This window comes from Papio anubis, chromosome 10, assembly GCF_008728515.1.
Source record: "Papio anubis isolate 15944 chromosome 10, Panubis1.0, whole genome shotgun sequence".
NCBI classification, from domain to species: Eukaryota; Metazoa; Chordata; class Mammalia; order Primates; family Cercopithecidae; genus Papio; species Papio anubis.
The window spans coordinates 92,037,761-92,054,905 of NC_044985.1; the positions used below are offsets into that span (position 1 = coordinate 92,037,761).

A 17,145-nucleotide genomic window follows, 5' to 3' on the forward strand; every position below is an offset into this window, starting at 1 on the left:
TTCTATTGTTTACCTCTCACAAAACCCTGTGAAGTGGGTTCTATTACTATCCCCATTAGATGAAAAAACTGCAGCTTAGAGAGGTTAAGCAGCTTCTCTGATTTTTCACAAGATCCTAGAAAGCTAGGGTCCAAGTTTAACTTCAGACTGGGTTGCTTATTCATTAAAGTCTTGAGAATACAGAGGCAATGCCTTCAGCAGAAAACCAACTAGATGATTATAGTAAACAATAACTGTGACAACAGAAGTATTTAACACATTTTAATGATCATTTATGGGAAATTGTTGCTGCTGCTGCTTTTTGATGGAGTCTCGCTCTGTTGCCCAGGCTGGAGTGCAGTGGCACTAATCTCAAGCTCACTGCAAGCTCCGCCTCGGGATTCCGCGCCATTCTCCTGCCTCAGCCTCCCAGAGTAGCTGGGACTACAGGCTTCCCGCCACCTCGCCCGGCTAATTTTTTTGTATTTTTAGTGAGGCAGGGTTTTGCGGTGGCCCAGCCAGGATTGGTCACCGATCTCCTGACCTCTCTCAAGTGATCCATGCCTCCAGTCTCCCAAAGTGCTGGAATTACAAGCGTGAGCCACCATGCCGAGCCTATTTTTTTTTGTTTGTTGTTTGTTTGTTTGTTTTTAATTAGTGTAGTGGTTCATGTGTGAGTGCCCAGCTACTCCGGGGAGAGCGAGGAGTTGGAGAGATGGCTTGAGCCAGGAGTTCAAGGATACAGTGAGTGAGCTATAGTTGCCTCACTGCTCTCTAGCACCTCAGCAACAGAGTGAAACTCATTAAAAAAAAGTGGAAAGAGAAAAAAGGGAAGCAAACAGCTCTTCTTCCTGGCCTTTCCCTGTCCTGCTATCCTGGAATGCAGGTGTGATCACTGGAGCTCCTGAAAACTACCTTGGATGCTGAAGAGCGACACAGTGAGGGCAGAGAAAAGAAGCCCGGGTTGGGAGCCTGGCTAATGGCATGGGATGAGGTGGAGTGTGCAATACCAGCCTCTAGGAATACTTTGATGTAAGAAAAACAAACAAGTTTCCTAGCTAATTTGAGACACTGTTATTTGCAGCTTGACTGTTACATGCATGAAACCTCAATACTAACTAAAATATCATAGCCATCCCAGACACATCACCTTATTTCGTCAGTGTCATTTCCACTAGTAGAAATGCCTGGATCACTGTGTTTATCAGGAGGAGGAGGATCTGGTCTGTCTTGTTCATTGCTGATACGGCGCAGTGTGATGTTTCCATGCCTTCCCGGAGATTTCTTGGGGAATTTGATGTTTTCCTGGTCAGGAAAAAATCAGTTTAAAAATGCAGAGGGAAAGTTTCTAATTCTTCTGCAAAGAAATAGAATTGTCCGCGATCTTCATGGAAATGTTACTGGTCAGAATTCCATCCAATATCAACGCTAGTGATGATGCAGCAGTAATGAAAAAATTTGGACAGTTTTTCAGCAAGTGTGTTCCCTTCTCCTTGCTGTAACAAAGTGTTTTTACTCAAAACTGGAAGATACGGCATCAGACACAACTGGCGGAGGGAGGTAGACACAATGTAGTCTGTCTATGAGACAGATGAGAAAGCAATTACTCTGATTCAGATTATGTGGCTGGAGCCAGTCAATTGCATAATCTACAAAGGTGGTGTTTTCTGGCCATTTTAGAAAAAGTTGTAAAACTGTTTACATTTTCTCAATAGAAATTCTCTTTTGCATGAAGAATGAGAGAAAAACGTGCATAGGCCAGGCACAATGGTGGCTCACACCTGTAATCCAGCACTTTGGGAGGCCAAGGCCCAGGAAGGATAACTTAGAAACAAAGTTTAGAGACCAGCCTGGGCAGCATGAGCCCTGTCTCTACTAAAGCAAAAACAGCCCCAGGTGTAGTGGCACACCTGTAGTGCCAGCTACTCAGGAGCTGAGCCAGAAGATCCTGCAGGCAAAGGTGTTCAAGCTTACGAGGAGCTATGTCATTTTCTCAGACCTGGAAGTAATACAGTAAAAGCTTTGTCTTAAAAGAAGAAGAGGGCCAAGGCACAGTGAAACCATGCCTGTAATCCCAGCACTTTGGGAGGCCAAAGCGGGCAGATTACCTGAGGTCTGGAGTTTGAGACCAGCCTGACCAACATGGGTGAAACCCTGTCTCTACTCAAATACAAAAGTTAATACAGCCGTGGTGGTGGATGCTATAATCCCAGCTACTGGGAGGCTGAGGCAGGAAGGTAGCCTGGGAGGGAGGCGGAGGTTGCCAGTGAGCTGGGAATCTGCATTGCACTCAACCTGGGTGACAAGAATGAGAGACTCCCGTCTCAAAAAAGGGGAAGGGAGGAAATTAGGGGCGGAGGGAGGAAGAAAGAGAAAATGGAATATTATTAAAATTGTAGAAGAGACAATAACTTGCTTAAAACTTGTTTGATTAGTAATTCGAAACATTAAGTAATCATGGCATAGATCTGTCAAAGGCAGAACATTGTACTGAGTAGCATGCTTTAAAAGGGTGAATCAAATTACTTTAATGCAGAAAAAAGTCTCATATCTCTCATTAAATATTTCAGCAGTTAGCAGTTTATATGAGGTTGACAACTCTTTTTGCTTCAGGAAACAAAAATGAAATGGCTTAATTAGCAAAATCATTAAGGAAAGACTTTTGTGGAGGAAAATATGCTTTATCAGAAGCAATGCAAAGAACAGTGAATATTGTTGGGAACTACTCCATCACGGAGTCAGAAACATCTAAAATCTGAATTAGTGAAGATAATATACACTTCAAGGAAACAATCAAAACCAGTGAAAGAAGACAATATTTTCATCATTAAGAAAAGTGAGTGAGTTTATAATAACCAACACGTACCCTAACGCCCAATTCAAAGATGCTTGTAGACACATTCTTAGTAATAATAAACTAACATTAACATAGAATGAAAGAAACATTCTGCATCTGGAATATTTGTCAGGAAACAAGGACCAAGACATTCAGGGCAATTCGTGCTTTATGTGTTTTTCAGTTTCATTTTTGAGAATAACTTTTGGCCGGGCGCGATGGCCCACGCCTGTAACCCCAGCACTTTGAGAGGCCAAGGCGGGCAGATCACGAGGTCAGGAGTTTGAGACCAGCCTGGCCAACACGGTGAAACCCCGTTTCTACTAAAAATACAAAAATTAGCCGGGCGCAGTGGCGTGAGCCTGTAATCTCAGCTATTCGGGAGGCCGAGGTAGGAGAATTGCTTGAACCTGGGAGGCGGAGGTTGCAGTGAGCCGAGATCGCGCCAGTGCACTCCAGCCTGGGCGACAGAGCAAGATTCCGTCTCTAGAAAAGAATAACGTTTAAAATGTAAATGTTTGCAGTATTATTTTTCAATTATTTGAATTGAAACAATTTGAATCATTTTATTTGGCGTCATTTTGTGTTAATGTTCCCTTCTTTTAATATATTCTGTTGTCTAACTCAGGTAGAAATTATTTTTATGTGTCATTGAAATGTACTGTAATCTTGTCTCAATATATATGTCCATAATAATAATAAACCATATAACCCATTCATTTATTATCACTGTCTGGGGGTATTTCTTATTTGTTTTGGGGGAGGTTTTATTTGCAGAAAGCCTTAGAAACTTTTTGTATAATCCCATCACAGAAAAATGATTCGTTATTTACTAGTGTGGTCAGTTGTTGTTTTTAAAAACATACCAAGAAGTTGTTATGGAAAAATGTAGAATAACTTATGATTTTGAGGATTGCCAAGAATTCTCAAGAATTCTAATTTTTTGTTCCCGAATCCTGAAGATTAATAACTCTTAGAAATTCTCAAAAACTAGAACAATGCCTGGCATAGAGTAGACATCAGCAGATATTTAGAAGAATGGGTATTATTCTGTTTAATAGTCACACTAATCCTGTGAAGATGATGCAAATGTGCCCATTTTACATGTTAGAAATACTTGGATCTCCTTTGAGGTTCCTTCCTGTAAGACACCTTTAGGAGTCTTCAAAGTTCTATTGTTTACTGAGATGGTCTATGAGGCACATCCTTGAGATTACTAGGCCTGCCCTTAAATTTTTCTGACAAAGCATATTATTCTGGATTTGACCTTAGGCCCTAGAGATATTTTTTATTTGGGAATCTTTTAATGGGAGAGACCAGGGATAAGCAACAGGTTTATTTTATAATCCAATATTTGTACTTTTCTATTTTTGCTAAGAACCTGAACAACTTTTCTGTTTTTCTTTTTCTTTTCTTTTTTTTTTTTTTAAGAGAAAGTCTCACCCTGTCGCCCAGTCTGGAGTGCAGTGGCGTGATCTCAGTTCACTGCAACCTCCGCCTCCCAGGTTCAAGTGATTCTCCTGCCTCAGCCTCCCAAGTAGCTGGGACTACAGGCGTGCACCACCACACCCTGCTAATTTTTTATATTTTTAGTAGAGATGGGGTTTTACCACATTGGCCAGGCTGGTCTTGAACTTCTGATCTTCTGATCCTCCTGCCTCAGCCTCCCAAAGTGCTGGGATTACAGGCGTGAGCCACCGCACCCAGCCCACAATTTTTCTTTAGATCATCTCTCCCGTCTCATATTTTGTCATAGGCAACTGAAAAAGCCAGTTGGCATCTTCTACATTCTGCTTGGACATCTCTCTAGCCAACCCCACAAGCTGTTAAGCACCCTTTCTGTTTTCCACGTTCCCATAAGTGACAGTGTCCTCACATTTCTTGTCACTACATAAAAAGAGTCCTCTCTTTTCCAGCCTCTATAAATACTTTCCTCAGTCTTTCACACCCTCACCCATAGTCTCCTCCTGGCTTTTTCTGCTTCTCTCTGACACTCTGTCCCAAAGTCAGTGCCTCATGGTTTGGGTATTCGTTATGATAGCACCCCACTTCCAAGTACCAAATTCTGCCCAAGTATCTGTTGTTACCAAACAATACTGCAGTGGCTTGAAACAACCATTTATCATGACGATCTTCAAACAGGGCAGAGCAAGGGACGGCTCATTTCTGCTGCAGAATGCCTGGGGCCTCAGCTGCAAGACTGGAGTAGTGGGGGGACTAGAACAACCAGGAGTTGGCTGGGCATCTGTTTCCCTTTCTCCCTCGGTCTCTCTGTCCCTCCCCACCCGCCTTTCCACAGAGTTTCTTCCTGCAGCTTCCTCAGGCTTCGCTTATTAGGTGGCAGCCTCTGGGTGATCCATTGTCACAGGAAGCTCCGGGCTCCAGTCAATGTCCTCAGACAGGAGATGGGGAAGCTGCCAGTCTCTTACAGCCAAGCTTGGAAACCAGCACAGCGCCACTCCTTGGATATTCCACTGGTCAAAGCAGTCAGACTCAAGGGGAGGAGGCGTGGGTCCCCTTTCTCAATGCAGAGCAGTGTCAAAGAAGGTGTCGTTGTCTTTCATCTATTACTATTCCACCTATTTTACTATGGTTATAATAATATGAGTAGAAAACTTTGTGATAACATAGATTATAAGCCATTATTATTCTTATTGAGAGGGAGTCTCAGTTTGTTGCCCAGGGTGGAGTGCAGTGGCAGCGATCTCAGCTCACTGCAACCTCTTTCGCCCCAGGTTCCAAGTGATTCTCCTGCCTCAGCCTCCCCAAGTAGCTGGGATTACAGGCACCTGCCACTGCACCTGGCTAATTATTGTAGTTTTGGTAGAGACGGGGTTTCACCATTTTGGCCAGGCTGGTTTTGAGTTCCTGACCTCGTGATCTACCCATACCGGCCTACCAAAGTGCTGGGATTACAGACGCGGAGCCTGTAGTCCCAGCTACTCAGGAGAACTGAGGCAGAATCGGCCCCGAACCTGGGAGGCAAGGTACAGTGAGCTGAATCGCTCCTGTCTGGAGTGACAGAGATGAGATTTCATCTCAAAAAAAAAAAAAAAAAGAGCATTACGAAGTAGCTGAAAAAGTTAACTGCAGGACATAAAAACCATGAAGAATAATCTGAAAATGGGGAACGGAGCGGTCTCTGTGGAGAGCCTGATGTGAGACTTAGCTGAGAAGAGATGAGTTTAATTTTATGGAAAGAAAAAATAGTAAGGTAAGATAAGGTTCATCTTATTTTCCAAGCTGGGACCCTGAAAGGGTGAGGCAGGTGGCCACAAAGTCAGAGTGAGTAGGAGAGGGTAAGGTTTTTTTTTTTTTAATTTTAATTTTTAAATGTTTTGTGGGTACATAGTAGGTGTATATATTTAATGGGTTACATGACATATTTTGATACAGGTATGCAAAGTGTAATAGTCACATCAGGGTAGGTGGGGTATCCAGCCCCTCAAGCATTTATCTTTTGTGTTACAAACAATCCGATTATACTCTTAGTTATCTTAAAATGTATGATTTCATTGTTTTTTCACTATACTCACCCTGTTGTGCTATTAATAACTAGGTCCTATTCATTCTTTCTATTTTTGTGCGTGTCCATTAATCATCTCTGTATTAGTCCATTCTCACATTCCTATAAAGAAATACCTGACGCTGGGTTATTTATTTATTTATTTAGAGATGGAGTCTCGCTCTGTTGCCCAGACTGGAGTGGAATGGTGCAATCTTGGCTCACTGCAGCCTCTGGCTCCTGGATTCAAGCAATTCTCCTGCCTCAGCCTCCCAAGTAACTGGGATTACAGGTGTGTGCCACCATGCCCACCTAATTTTTGTTCTTTTAGTAGAGACAGGGTTTCACCATGTTGGCCAGGCTGTTCTTGAACTCCTCATTTCAGTGATCTGCCTATCTTGGCCTCCCAAAGTGCTGGGATTACAGGCATGAGCCCTGTCAAGACTGGGTAATTCATAAAGAAAAGACGTTTAATTGGCTCACAGTTCCACAGGCTGTACGGGAAGCATGATGCTGGTATCTGCTCAGCTTCTTGGGGGCCTCAGGGAACTTACAATCATGGTGCAAGGCAAAGAGGTAGCAGCATGTCACATGGCTGGGGCAGGCGCAAGGGAGAGAGCTAGCAGGGAGATGCTACACACTTTTACATAACCAGATCTCATGAGAACTCACTAATTATCACGAGAACAGCACCAAGGGGTGATGCTAAGCCATTCACAAGAAATCTGCCCCTGGGATTTAATCACCTCCCACCAGCCCTCCCTTCCAACACTGGGGATTACAATTTCACATGAGATTTGGGCAGGGACACTGATCCAAACTATATCAATCCACACTTCCCTCCTCACCCCCTACTACCCTTCCCGGCCTCTAGTAACCATCCTACTCTCTATCTTCATGAGTGAAATTGTTTTAATTCTTAGCTCCCACAAATAAGTGAGAATATGTGATGTTTGTCTTTCTGATTCTGGCTTATTTCACTTAACGTGATGACCTCCAGTTCCATCCATGTTGTTGCGAAGGACAGGATCTCGTTCTTTTTTATGGCTGAATAGTATTCCATTGTGTATATGTACCAGGAAAGGGTATGCTTCAAAGCCAGAGTCTGGTGACCACATAGGGCTTTGGGATCTGGGTTTATTTGCAGTGCTTTCCTTTCATGTGGTACATAAAGCCCCAAAGGTATGAGAACATGAACTATATTTGTGAGCTATATCAACAGTTCTGAATTCCCATCTTCTAAACCAGAATCAGCTGGGAGTACGAGGGTTCAGACTGTCAACCTAAACAAGAGAGGGACTCTCTAAAAGTAAACAATATTTCTTTGGGAGTGGAGCTTTGCAATGGGAATATGCATGCCATAGTAAACTATGTGCATATTCAGGGAGGTTAAAGGAAGACAAAGGTTTTCAAAGGAAAAAATGAGGATTACATAATTGTTTTGAAATAATTATCCTTGGCTACAAAGATCATTAACAAGGGTGACACCAGTCCAAGGTTGAACAGGCAGTTGCTGGGCAGATGTCCTTGCAGAAGTATTTTTAATATAAAGTTGCAATGTTCTGTGTGCAAGGTTGTGGTTTTTGCAGTCTTTTGTGATCGTTTTTTGTTATCAAGCATATAAGCACGGGAACCTTCTCTTCATAACCTTCCCTGTCCCTATTTGTCAGGGTTTTGTTTTCTTATAATTGGTCACTCTATTTTGATTCTGACAACTTTCTTTTTCTTTTTTTTTTTGAGATGGAGTTTCACTCTTGTCACCCAGGTTGGAGTGCAATAGTGCGATCTCAGCTCACTGCAACCTCTGTCTCCCAGGTTGAAGTAATTCTCCTGCCTCAGCCTCCCGAGTAGCTAGGATTGCAGGCATGTGCCGCCAGGCCCGGCTAATTTTTTTTGTATTTTCAGTAGAGACAGGGTTTCACCATGTTGGCCAGGCTGGTCTTAAACTCCTGACCTCCCGTGATTCACCCGCCTCAACCTCCCAAAGTGCTGAGACTACAGGCATGAGCCACTGCGTCCGGCTGATTCTGATAATTTTCACAAGTCAGAGAGACAAACATCACTTAAGAAAAAATCTGAAGCAACCTGAAGGTGCATAGCTTGGGTGTTATTTATTTTTTTCTTTGCATGTGGTTTCTTTTCTTTTTCTTTTTTTTTTGTAGAGATGAGGTTTCGCCATGTTGTCTGGGTTGGTCTGGAATTCCTGGGCTCAAGTAATCTGACTGTCTTGTCCTCCCAAAGCACTGGGATTACAGGTGTGAGACACTGTTCCCAGCAGGTGTTATTTTAGATCAAGGTTGTGGCTTTCAAATTCAGAAATGGGCAGTAGAGCATTAACACTGTACACTGTCCATTATCTCTGAATACAATCAGATTGATTTGAGATAGCTTAAGATGAGGGGGATGAGGATAGCTTTGTATGTCTGTAGACACCAAGAGAGGGAAGGAAGAACAGTGGAAGTCAGCCAACAATGTTTGGAATAGGTATCTTTTTTTTTTTTTAATAAAAGAGATCAAGATTTCTGTAAAAGAAAAACTATTCATGTACAATGGTAAGAAAAAAAGTGTACAGGATATTAAACAGTTGGTCGAGAGAAACCACAGAGACTGAGCTTGAAAATGAAGTGGAGGATATATTTGAACGTGGATGTGGGGTCTGTTTTATTCATGAACTCAGTGTTTCATAAATTACATGTGGGCCTGTCAGACGTTGAGAGATGGAGGATGAAGACTTTTATTTTTTGTTTATTTGCTTTTTTGAGACGGAGTCTCATTCTGTCACCTAGGCTGGAGTGCAATGGCATGATCTTGGTTTACTGCAGCCTCACTTCTCAGGTTCAAGCAATTTTCCTGCCTTAGCCTCCAAAGTAGCTGAGAGTACAGGCATGAGTCATCACGTCCAGCTAATTTTTTATATTTTTAGTAGAGACGGGGTTTTGCCATGTTAGGCTGGTCTCGAACTCCTGACCTCAGGTGATCCTCCCACCTTGGCCTCCCAAAGTGCTGGGATTACAGGTGTGAGCCACTGCGCCCAGCCAACATAGAGCTCTTTTAAAAAGCATGGTGTAGATGCTGGATTGTCCATTCAAAAAGGCCACACCCTTTGGGGCGAACACAAGACCAATTGGCATGCCTCTCTTCACTGTTTCTTAGGAAATGCTTAGGATGTGTCACAGAGATCTCAAACAATTTATATTTGCTTAATAACCACTGGCTAAATTATAAGCTTAACCTGCATATACTGCATAGCTGAGTGTATTTTAAAGGTGCAAAATAATCTCTATTTGTGATTTTGGGAAAGGCTTTTAAATCATACTTGCCTTCCTTCTGGCCAGCACAAGGTGGAGCTCTTATCCAGACTAAATAAAACCATTTTCTAAATGGAAGAGATGGAAGCTACTTTAAACAGTTGACACTTAGGAATTTTTATCCATTTAGTCTCTGTGTGGCACAAAAGGCTTCCAACTCTTTGCTTAAAAAAAGAAAAAGAAATCGTAGAGTCACAAATCAAAAACAAAGGAAGATGTGAGAAGAAGAGTACAAAGAAAAAGGAGATTCATGAATCATGAATGGAAACACGTGTTAATAATAGATTCCACTGATGGTGAATTTAAGCACAGCTGAGTTGTGTAGACCTCATAGTCTTACGATCTTGTTCCTAAGCAAGGTAAATGTCTCCCTGGTGTTTAGGTGGTTCAGTGGCCTAATCAACAGAAAGTTCAGCTTGGAATGGATCATAGCCCCCTTGTCACCATCACTCAGTCTCTGTGGCTGTCTCTGCTCGGGCTGACTGTCCAGGCCACATTCACTGCCTGACTCTGTCACCAGGCCAGGTCCTGGCCCAGGAAAGAATATTTGCAATCCATAGTTGCTCTGCCTGTGGATATCCGGTGGTTAGTTTGATTTGGAAAGAAGAAGGAAGTGTCATCTTGGTCCTGGATCCAAATCTTGTTTTCCAATAAAGCTTTACCTAAGTCAGTAAAATGTAAATCAGAGGAGAGAAATTATTTGAAAATTGTGTAATTATTTCAGAATTAATGTCTCGGCCGGGCATGATGGCTCATGCCTGTAATCCCAGCACTTTGGGAGGTCAAGACAGGCAGATCACAAGGTCAGGAGTTCGAGACCAGCAGCCTGGCCAACATAGTGAAACCTCGTCTCTACCAATAATACAAAAAATTAGCCAGGCATGGTGGCAGGTGCCTGTAGTCCCAGCTACTTGGGAGGCTGAGGCAGGAGAATCGCTTGAACCTGGGAGGCAGAGGTTGCGGTGAGCCGAGATTGTGCCATCGCACTCCAGCCTAGGCGACAAGAGTGAAACTCCGTCTCAAAACAACAACAACAAAAAACAAATTTTAAAAAAAAGAATTAATGTGTCAGTGGGGTTCAGGCATCAGCATTTTTAGAAAGCTCCATGGGTGGCTGAATGTGGCAGTTCATGCCTGTAATCCCAGCACTTTGGGAGGCCAAGGCAGGGGGATCCCTTGAGGCCAAAAGTTCAAGAACAGCCTGAGCAACATAGGGAGATGCCCATCTCTACAAAAAAAAAATTTTAAGTCGGATGTGGTGATGCAACCTGTAGGCCCAGCTACTTGGGGGGCTGAAGCAGGAGGATCGTTTGAGCCCAGGAGTTCGAGGCTGCAGTGAGCCATGATTGCACCACTGCACTCCAGCCTGGGCAACAGGGTAAAAAACCTGTCTCTAAAAAAAAAATAATAATAAAATAAATAAAATAAAATGCAGATTCTGAGGCAGCAGGTCTGGAGTGAGGCCTGAGATTCTGCATTTCTGACAAGCTCCCAGGGCATGCCCTGTGCTGCTGGTTTTCAGACCACACTTTGAGAGGAAAGGCTTTTACTCAGTAGGCCCCAGATGTTCCACATCATAACCCTTCCCAGGGAGCTGGTTAAGCCTCACAGATGCACAGGGCGCTCTCTGGAGGTTGCTGATTCAGGAGGTCTGGGAGTCTGGTTAAAAGTAACTTGCCCCGCAGCGATCACCAGTAAGTGGAGCTGGGTCCCGGCATTCTGGCCCCAGAGGCTGTGCTCTTAGCTGCTGCCTCACAGACCCTTTCCACTGATACATGCAAGAAAATCCACATGATTCCCAGCATGATTTTTGCTGAGCCCTTCCAAGGAGGCTGAAAGGAACAGAGGACACATTACTGCATGGAACACACAGGAAATATTTTATTAGTTTCCAGATGCAGCAAAGGATAGAGTAAAAGCATTTCAGTAGAGCTCCACAGCTCTCCTCAGGGAGCCCACTCTAGCATCTGTGGCCCCCCAGTCCTGGCACCGCCTGTAGTCCCCTGGCCTCAGCAGGTACTGCCGCCCCCGGTAGTTGGGCAGCTCGTAGAGGACCCAGGAGCCCTCCAGCACATTGAAGGAGTGGATCTCACTGAGGTGGAAGCGGTCTTGAAGGGAGGGACAGTCCTCAGTGATCTCCACCATCTGGCCCCTACAATCCTCTCGCTCATGGATCCTGATCCTGTGGGAACTGGCCTGGGGGTTCAGCAAACAGCAGAAGAGGGAACGTCAGAAAAACCTGACTTCCTGGGGGATGACTTAAAAAAATTTTTTTCTCGGCCAGGCGCGGTGGCTCCCGCGGCGGGCGGATCATGTCAGGAGAGCGAGACCATCGTGGCTAACACAGTGAAACTCCGTCTCTACTAAAAATACAAAAACAAAATTAGCCAGGCGTGGCAGTGGGCGCCTGTAGTCCCAGCTACTCGGGAGGCTGAGGCGGGAGAATGGCGTGAACCCGGGAGGCGGAGCTTGCAGTGAGCCAAGATCGTGCCCACCGCACTCCAGCCTGGGCAACAGAGTGAGAGACTCGTCTCAAAATAAATAAATAAATAAATAAATAAATAAATAAATAAATAAATAAATAAAATTGCTGTATCAAAAGTGACCAAGCTAAAAGAAAGACACTGCCAACACCAGGGATGCTGTGTATGGTTGGGTAGGTTGTGCACTGTGAAACTCAAGAGGGCACCATTCCCCGTTCATTTGGTATGAATGGTGCTCCCTAGAGTTTTCTGGTATAATCTACAAGAATAGACACGCTGGTCCTGCTCAGGACCACTTTTAAATATTTTATGTATTTGTTTTGGTCTCTTCTTCATAAATTTGTGGTGGTTTGGGGCTCTTGTTGCATGACACAAAAAATAATAAGTTTTTTTTTTTTTTTTTTTTGAGACAGAGTCTCGCTCTGTCGCCCAGGCTGGAGTGCAGTGGTGCCATCTCGGCTCACTGCAAGCTCCGCCTCCTGGGTTCATGCCATTCTCCTGACTCAGCCTCCCGAGTAGCTGGGACTACAGGCGCCCGCCGCCAAGCCCAGCTAATTTTTTGTATTTTTAGTAGAGATGGGGTTTCACCGTGTTAGCCAGGATGGTCTCAATCTCCTGACCTCGTGATCCGCCCACCTCAGCCTCCCAAAGTGCTGGGATTACAGGCGTTATGGAATGAGACCATCACTTCTCCTGTTGTCCTTCCCAGCTTTTCCCCATCTCCCCTTTTCCCTAGTTTATAAGACAGGAGAAGGGGGAGAAAGCAAAAAGTTGGAAAGAAACAAAAGTAAGATAAATAGCCAGACAACCTTGGCACCACCACCTGGCCCTAGGAGTTAAACAAAGTAATAATAATAACATCAACCCCTGGCCTAAACTACTTGTGTTATCTGTAAATTCCAGACACTGTATGAAAAAAGCATTGTAAAACTTTTTGTTCTGTTAGCTGATGCATGTAGCCCCCAGTTACGTTTCCCACTCTTGCTTGATTTATCACGACCCTTTCACGTGGACGCCTTAAAGTTGTAAGTCTTTAAAAAGGCCAAGTATTTCTATCTCGGGGAGCTCGGTTCTTAAGATGCGAGTCTGCCGACGCTCCCGGCCGAATAAAAAACCTCTTCCTTCTTTAATCTGGTGTCTGAGGAGTTTTGTCTGAGACTTGTCCTGCTACAGCATGAGCCACGGCGCCCGGCAAATAATAATATTTTGAAACAAAAAGGCAAATGTATACCTGGCAAAAGATATTATTTTGAATCTCAATAGCGTTAGGAGAAGCTAGAGGGAGAGAAGGTTGAATTGCTTTTACCCAAATGAGGCTCAGATTGGTGAAGGAAGAAAGTCCAGCCCAAGCAATCCTTCATCCATGCCTTTCTGTTTTAAGCTCTGCTACTCAAACATGCTGAAAAGCAAAAGCTGTCACAAAGGGAACTACGTTTCAGTTCTTACCTCCAACATGTGCTCTTACAAATCAGTTTAAGGTAATACCCAAAAATGGAAGTTCAAGATCATGAAGGAGCAGCTGGGCATGGTGGTTCATGCCTGTAATGCCATCACTTTGGAAGGCCAAGGTGGGAGGATTGCTTGAGCCCAGGAGTTCAAGACCAGCATGGACAACACAATGAGACCCTATCTCTACCAAAAAAAAAAAAAAAAAAAAAGAGGTGGGAAAATCACTTGAGCTCAGGAGTTTGAGGTTGCAGTGAACTATGATCACACCACTCAAGCCAGTCTGGGTGACAGAGAGAAACCTTGTCTAAAAAGAAGATCTTTTTCTTTTTTTTTTTCCGAGACAAAGTCACACTGTGTCACCCAGGCTGGAGTGCAGTGGCACAATCTTGGCTCACTGCAACCCCCACCTCCCAGGTTCAAACAATTCTCCTGCCTCAGCCTCCCAAGTAGCTGGGACTACAGGCACCCACCACCACACCCGGCTAATTTTTTATTTTTAGTAGAGACGAGGTTTCACCATGTTGGCCAGGCTGGTCTTGAACTCCTGACCTCAGGTGATCTGCCTGCCTCAGCCTTCCAAAGTGCTGGGATTACAGGTGTGAGCCACTGCGCCTGACCATGTCTCTTGTTTTGAGCACTTGTTCTTCCTTCATTTGTTTGTTCCTTCCCATTGCCTCAATGCTTTTCTTCTTCCATGTTAAAATATTCTTTAGGGGCAGAGCACAATGGCTCATGCCTGTAATCCCAGCACTTTGGGAGGCCGAGGCGGGTGGATCACCTGAGGTCAGGAGTTCAAGACCAGCCTGACCATTATGGTGAACCCTCATCTCTACTAAAAATACAAAAATTAGCCAGATGTGGTGGTGTGTGCCTGTAATCCCAGCTACTCTGGAGGTCGAGACAGGAGAATTGCCTGAACTCGGGAGGTGGAGGTTGCAGTTAGCCGAGATGAGATCATGCCACTGTACTCCAACCTGGGTGACAGAGCGAGACTCCATCTCAAAAAAAAAAAAAGGAAAAAACATCTTTTTGTTTGGAGCTCAGATTCTGGATCCCCTTCTGAGTCTTCTAATGACATTTCTTCTGTCTCTGTTAAGAGCTGATCAGTAATGTCATTTCGCTCTCAAATCTGGCTTTGAGACTTTCTCTCTCTCTCTCTCTCTCGCTCTCTCTCTCTCTCTCTCTATATATATTTTTTTCTTTAGGGAAGATTCTCATAAGCAATTCTTTTTGAGGTTTAAGTGACTGCTAGTAAAGTGGATCTTACAGTCTGTAATTAGAAGAGTTGGAACTTGAAATTAGAAATCTAAGTTTTTTGGGCTCCTAATGTCAGACTGGGTCCCTATCAAGCTATTAAACCCTGTGAGGGGATTTCAGACTTCACAAAAATGGTTCATTTTCCCAGGACTCTGTCACAGTCAACCTTAGGGAATCCCTAACTGAAATTCCAGTCTGCTGGGGCTTCATTTGGGTAACAGGGGGCCCTGCAGGAGCTATTGGAATCTCATTGTTGGTTACTGGTTTGCCCAATCAGAAGTCAGGACTTGACAGGCCCCTGATGTTCATAATAATAGTTAATACTTGGGGGTGGGTATTGGCCTGTGACAGGTGCCCTCCTTTTACCCTCTTTGGAACCCTAGAAAGGAACTACTCTTATCAGCCCTGTTTACAGATGAAGTAAGAAATACCCACCTAGCCTATGGGCACCTAAGAGCAAGGAATTAATCTGTTGCTCTTCCATCACCTGTGGCATAGATGCTCTGAGCGAATGCCACGCACAACTTATTCCCAGTAGAGGTGAGTTTGACTTTAGCAAAATAAAATACGATGTCCAGTTAAAAGCACTGCATCACATACTTCTTCAGTGGGAGGAAACCTCACCGATGTTAATACAGGAAAAGAGAATATAGTTAGAGCTAGGAAAAAGAAGGCTGTCATCCCATCCCATCGCCCGTCGTGTGAATCATCCATGTGGATCACTGATGCGACTCGAGGGCACGGAAGGGACCCGGCGGGACTGCACTCACGTGGGGGATGAGGCGGCAGGAGCGGACCGAGTCGCTGAGGCCCATCCACTGCTGGTGGTCGGCATAGTCGCCGCGGCGCAGGAAGTATTGGAGGCCCGAGTAGTTGGGCAGCTCATAGAGCATCCAGCAGCCGCTGTCCACGCGCACCGAATTGCAGCGGCTCAAGTAGGGCTGCAGGTTGGGGTGGTCGCTGCTGCATTCGTAGTGGCGGCCCTGGAAGCCCCGGTCCTCGTAGAGGGTGATCTGCAAGGCAAGGCGAGGCAAGGCGAGGGCTCACAGGCCTGCCCCTGCCCCAGTCTCCGGCCCCCGCCATGCAGGAAGCTCCCGGGGCCCGGGGCGCGGGCTGGGCTCACCTTCCCCATGGCTGACTGGACGCACGGCGGGGCTGAGCGGGTGGGGCGGCGGCGCGGCGGGGCTATATAGCGGGAGGGCTGCTGCGTTGGCAAGAACCGCACAAAAGGGGCCCGCGGAGGGGAGCAAGGGCATTTTTTTCTCTCTCTCTGTTCTATATAATGACTGTGGGGGTGGGGGTGGGAGGTTTATTGTATGTTTTCTTTTAGACTCTCTAAAGCTTTCGAATTGATGATCTGGTTAAAACTGTCAGTGCCTTTTGGGCCTCTACATAAAGCCTATTTGGGAAATTGAAATTGAGCAAGTGCTGAAGAGTTGATAATTGTAATTAAATGTTTTATTTACCTTTTAAAAGTTCAGTTTGAGCAACAACGCTGAATAGTGACCAAGTCTAAGGTCGAAATGGACTACAGCACGAAGCGTTTAGATTACAGAGTTTTCTTGGTGTGAAATGTGAAACGTGAGGATGATCTTGCCTTCTCCTCAGGGTGTTTACAGTAGGATGTGATTCTCCTTTAAGAGAACCTCTCTATGATCCTACCTGCTGATCAGCAGGGTATCAGATAACTAATGCAGCAGGTTGGATGCCAGGGGTTGGGCCTGAGGAAGCCCTGTTTAGGCACCTGGCCTCAGCTCTGATGGCTGGAGCCTGGGTGGAAGCAGGAAAGTCCTGAGCTTCAGCACCGTGCCTGCCTCAGCACAGGCAATGAAACCCTCAACTTAGGATTCGTGAAGCGACCCTTTGGCAGTTACTACGCTGGTAACTTTCTCTTTAACTAACATATTTGCTAACCAAAGGCTAAGCTTAGTTGGTTCTAGCTGCTGACAAATGCAAGTTAACATGCAAATATAACAAGTTGAAAATCCTACAATCTTGCAAAGATTCTGCCTTCTTCACCCTGGGGCAAAACCCTCGTGGCTCTCTAGTTAAGGCTCTGACTCTGGGGACTAGGGACTTCCTTCCTTTTGCCGAGATCCGGCGCCTCCTGGTGTTCCACTCTCTTTAGAGCAGGGTTTCTCAACCGCAGCCAGCACTCTTTTGACATTTGGGGCCAAAAATTATCTGCTGGTGGGGGGAGGCTGTCCTGTGCATTGCAGGACGTTGAGCAGCATCCTGGCCTCTACCAGCTGGGTACCAGTAGCATTGCTGTCCCGTCGTCACAAGCAGAACTGTCTGCAGACATTACCAAAGGTTCCCGGGGAAGCA

At 45.0% G+C, this 17,145-nt stretch overlaps 1 protein-coding gene across 1 annotated transcript; it reads right to left on the minus strand.

The window, feature by feature from the left end:
• Positions 1-11,485: 11,485 nt before the first annotated feature.
• On the minus strand, positions 11,486-15,975 carry LOC101016965 (gamma-crystallin D-like). The gene is made up of 3 exons (XM_003907882.3): positions 15,941-15,975; positions 15,588-15,830; positions 11,486-11,824 (listed from the first exon to the last, which is right to left on the minus strand). Exons 1-3 carry the CDS (start codon positions 15,947-15,949, stop codon positions 11,552-11,554), a joined length of 525 nt encoding a protein of 174 aa, XP_003907931.1. The 5' UTR covers positions 15,950-15,975; the 3' UTR covers positions 11,486-11,551.
• Positions 15,976-17,145: the final 1,170 nt, after the last annotated feature.

What these genes read in the sequence shown, in the direction of transcription:
- LOC101016965 (XM_003907882.3), bottom strand. An exon ending in CCTGCCGCCTCATCCCCCAC is followed by an intron (nt 11,825 to 15,587) that starts GTGAGTGCAGTC and finishes CTGAACCCCCAG; the next exon opens with GCCAGTTCCCACAGGATCAG.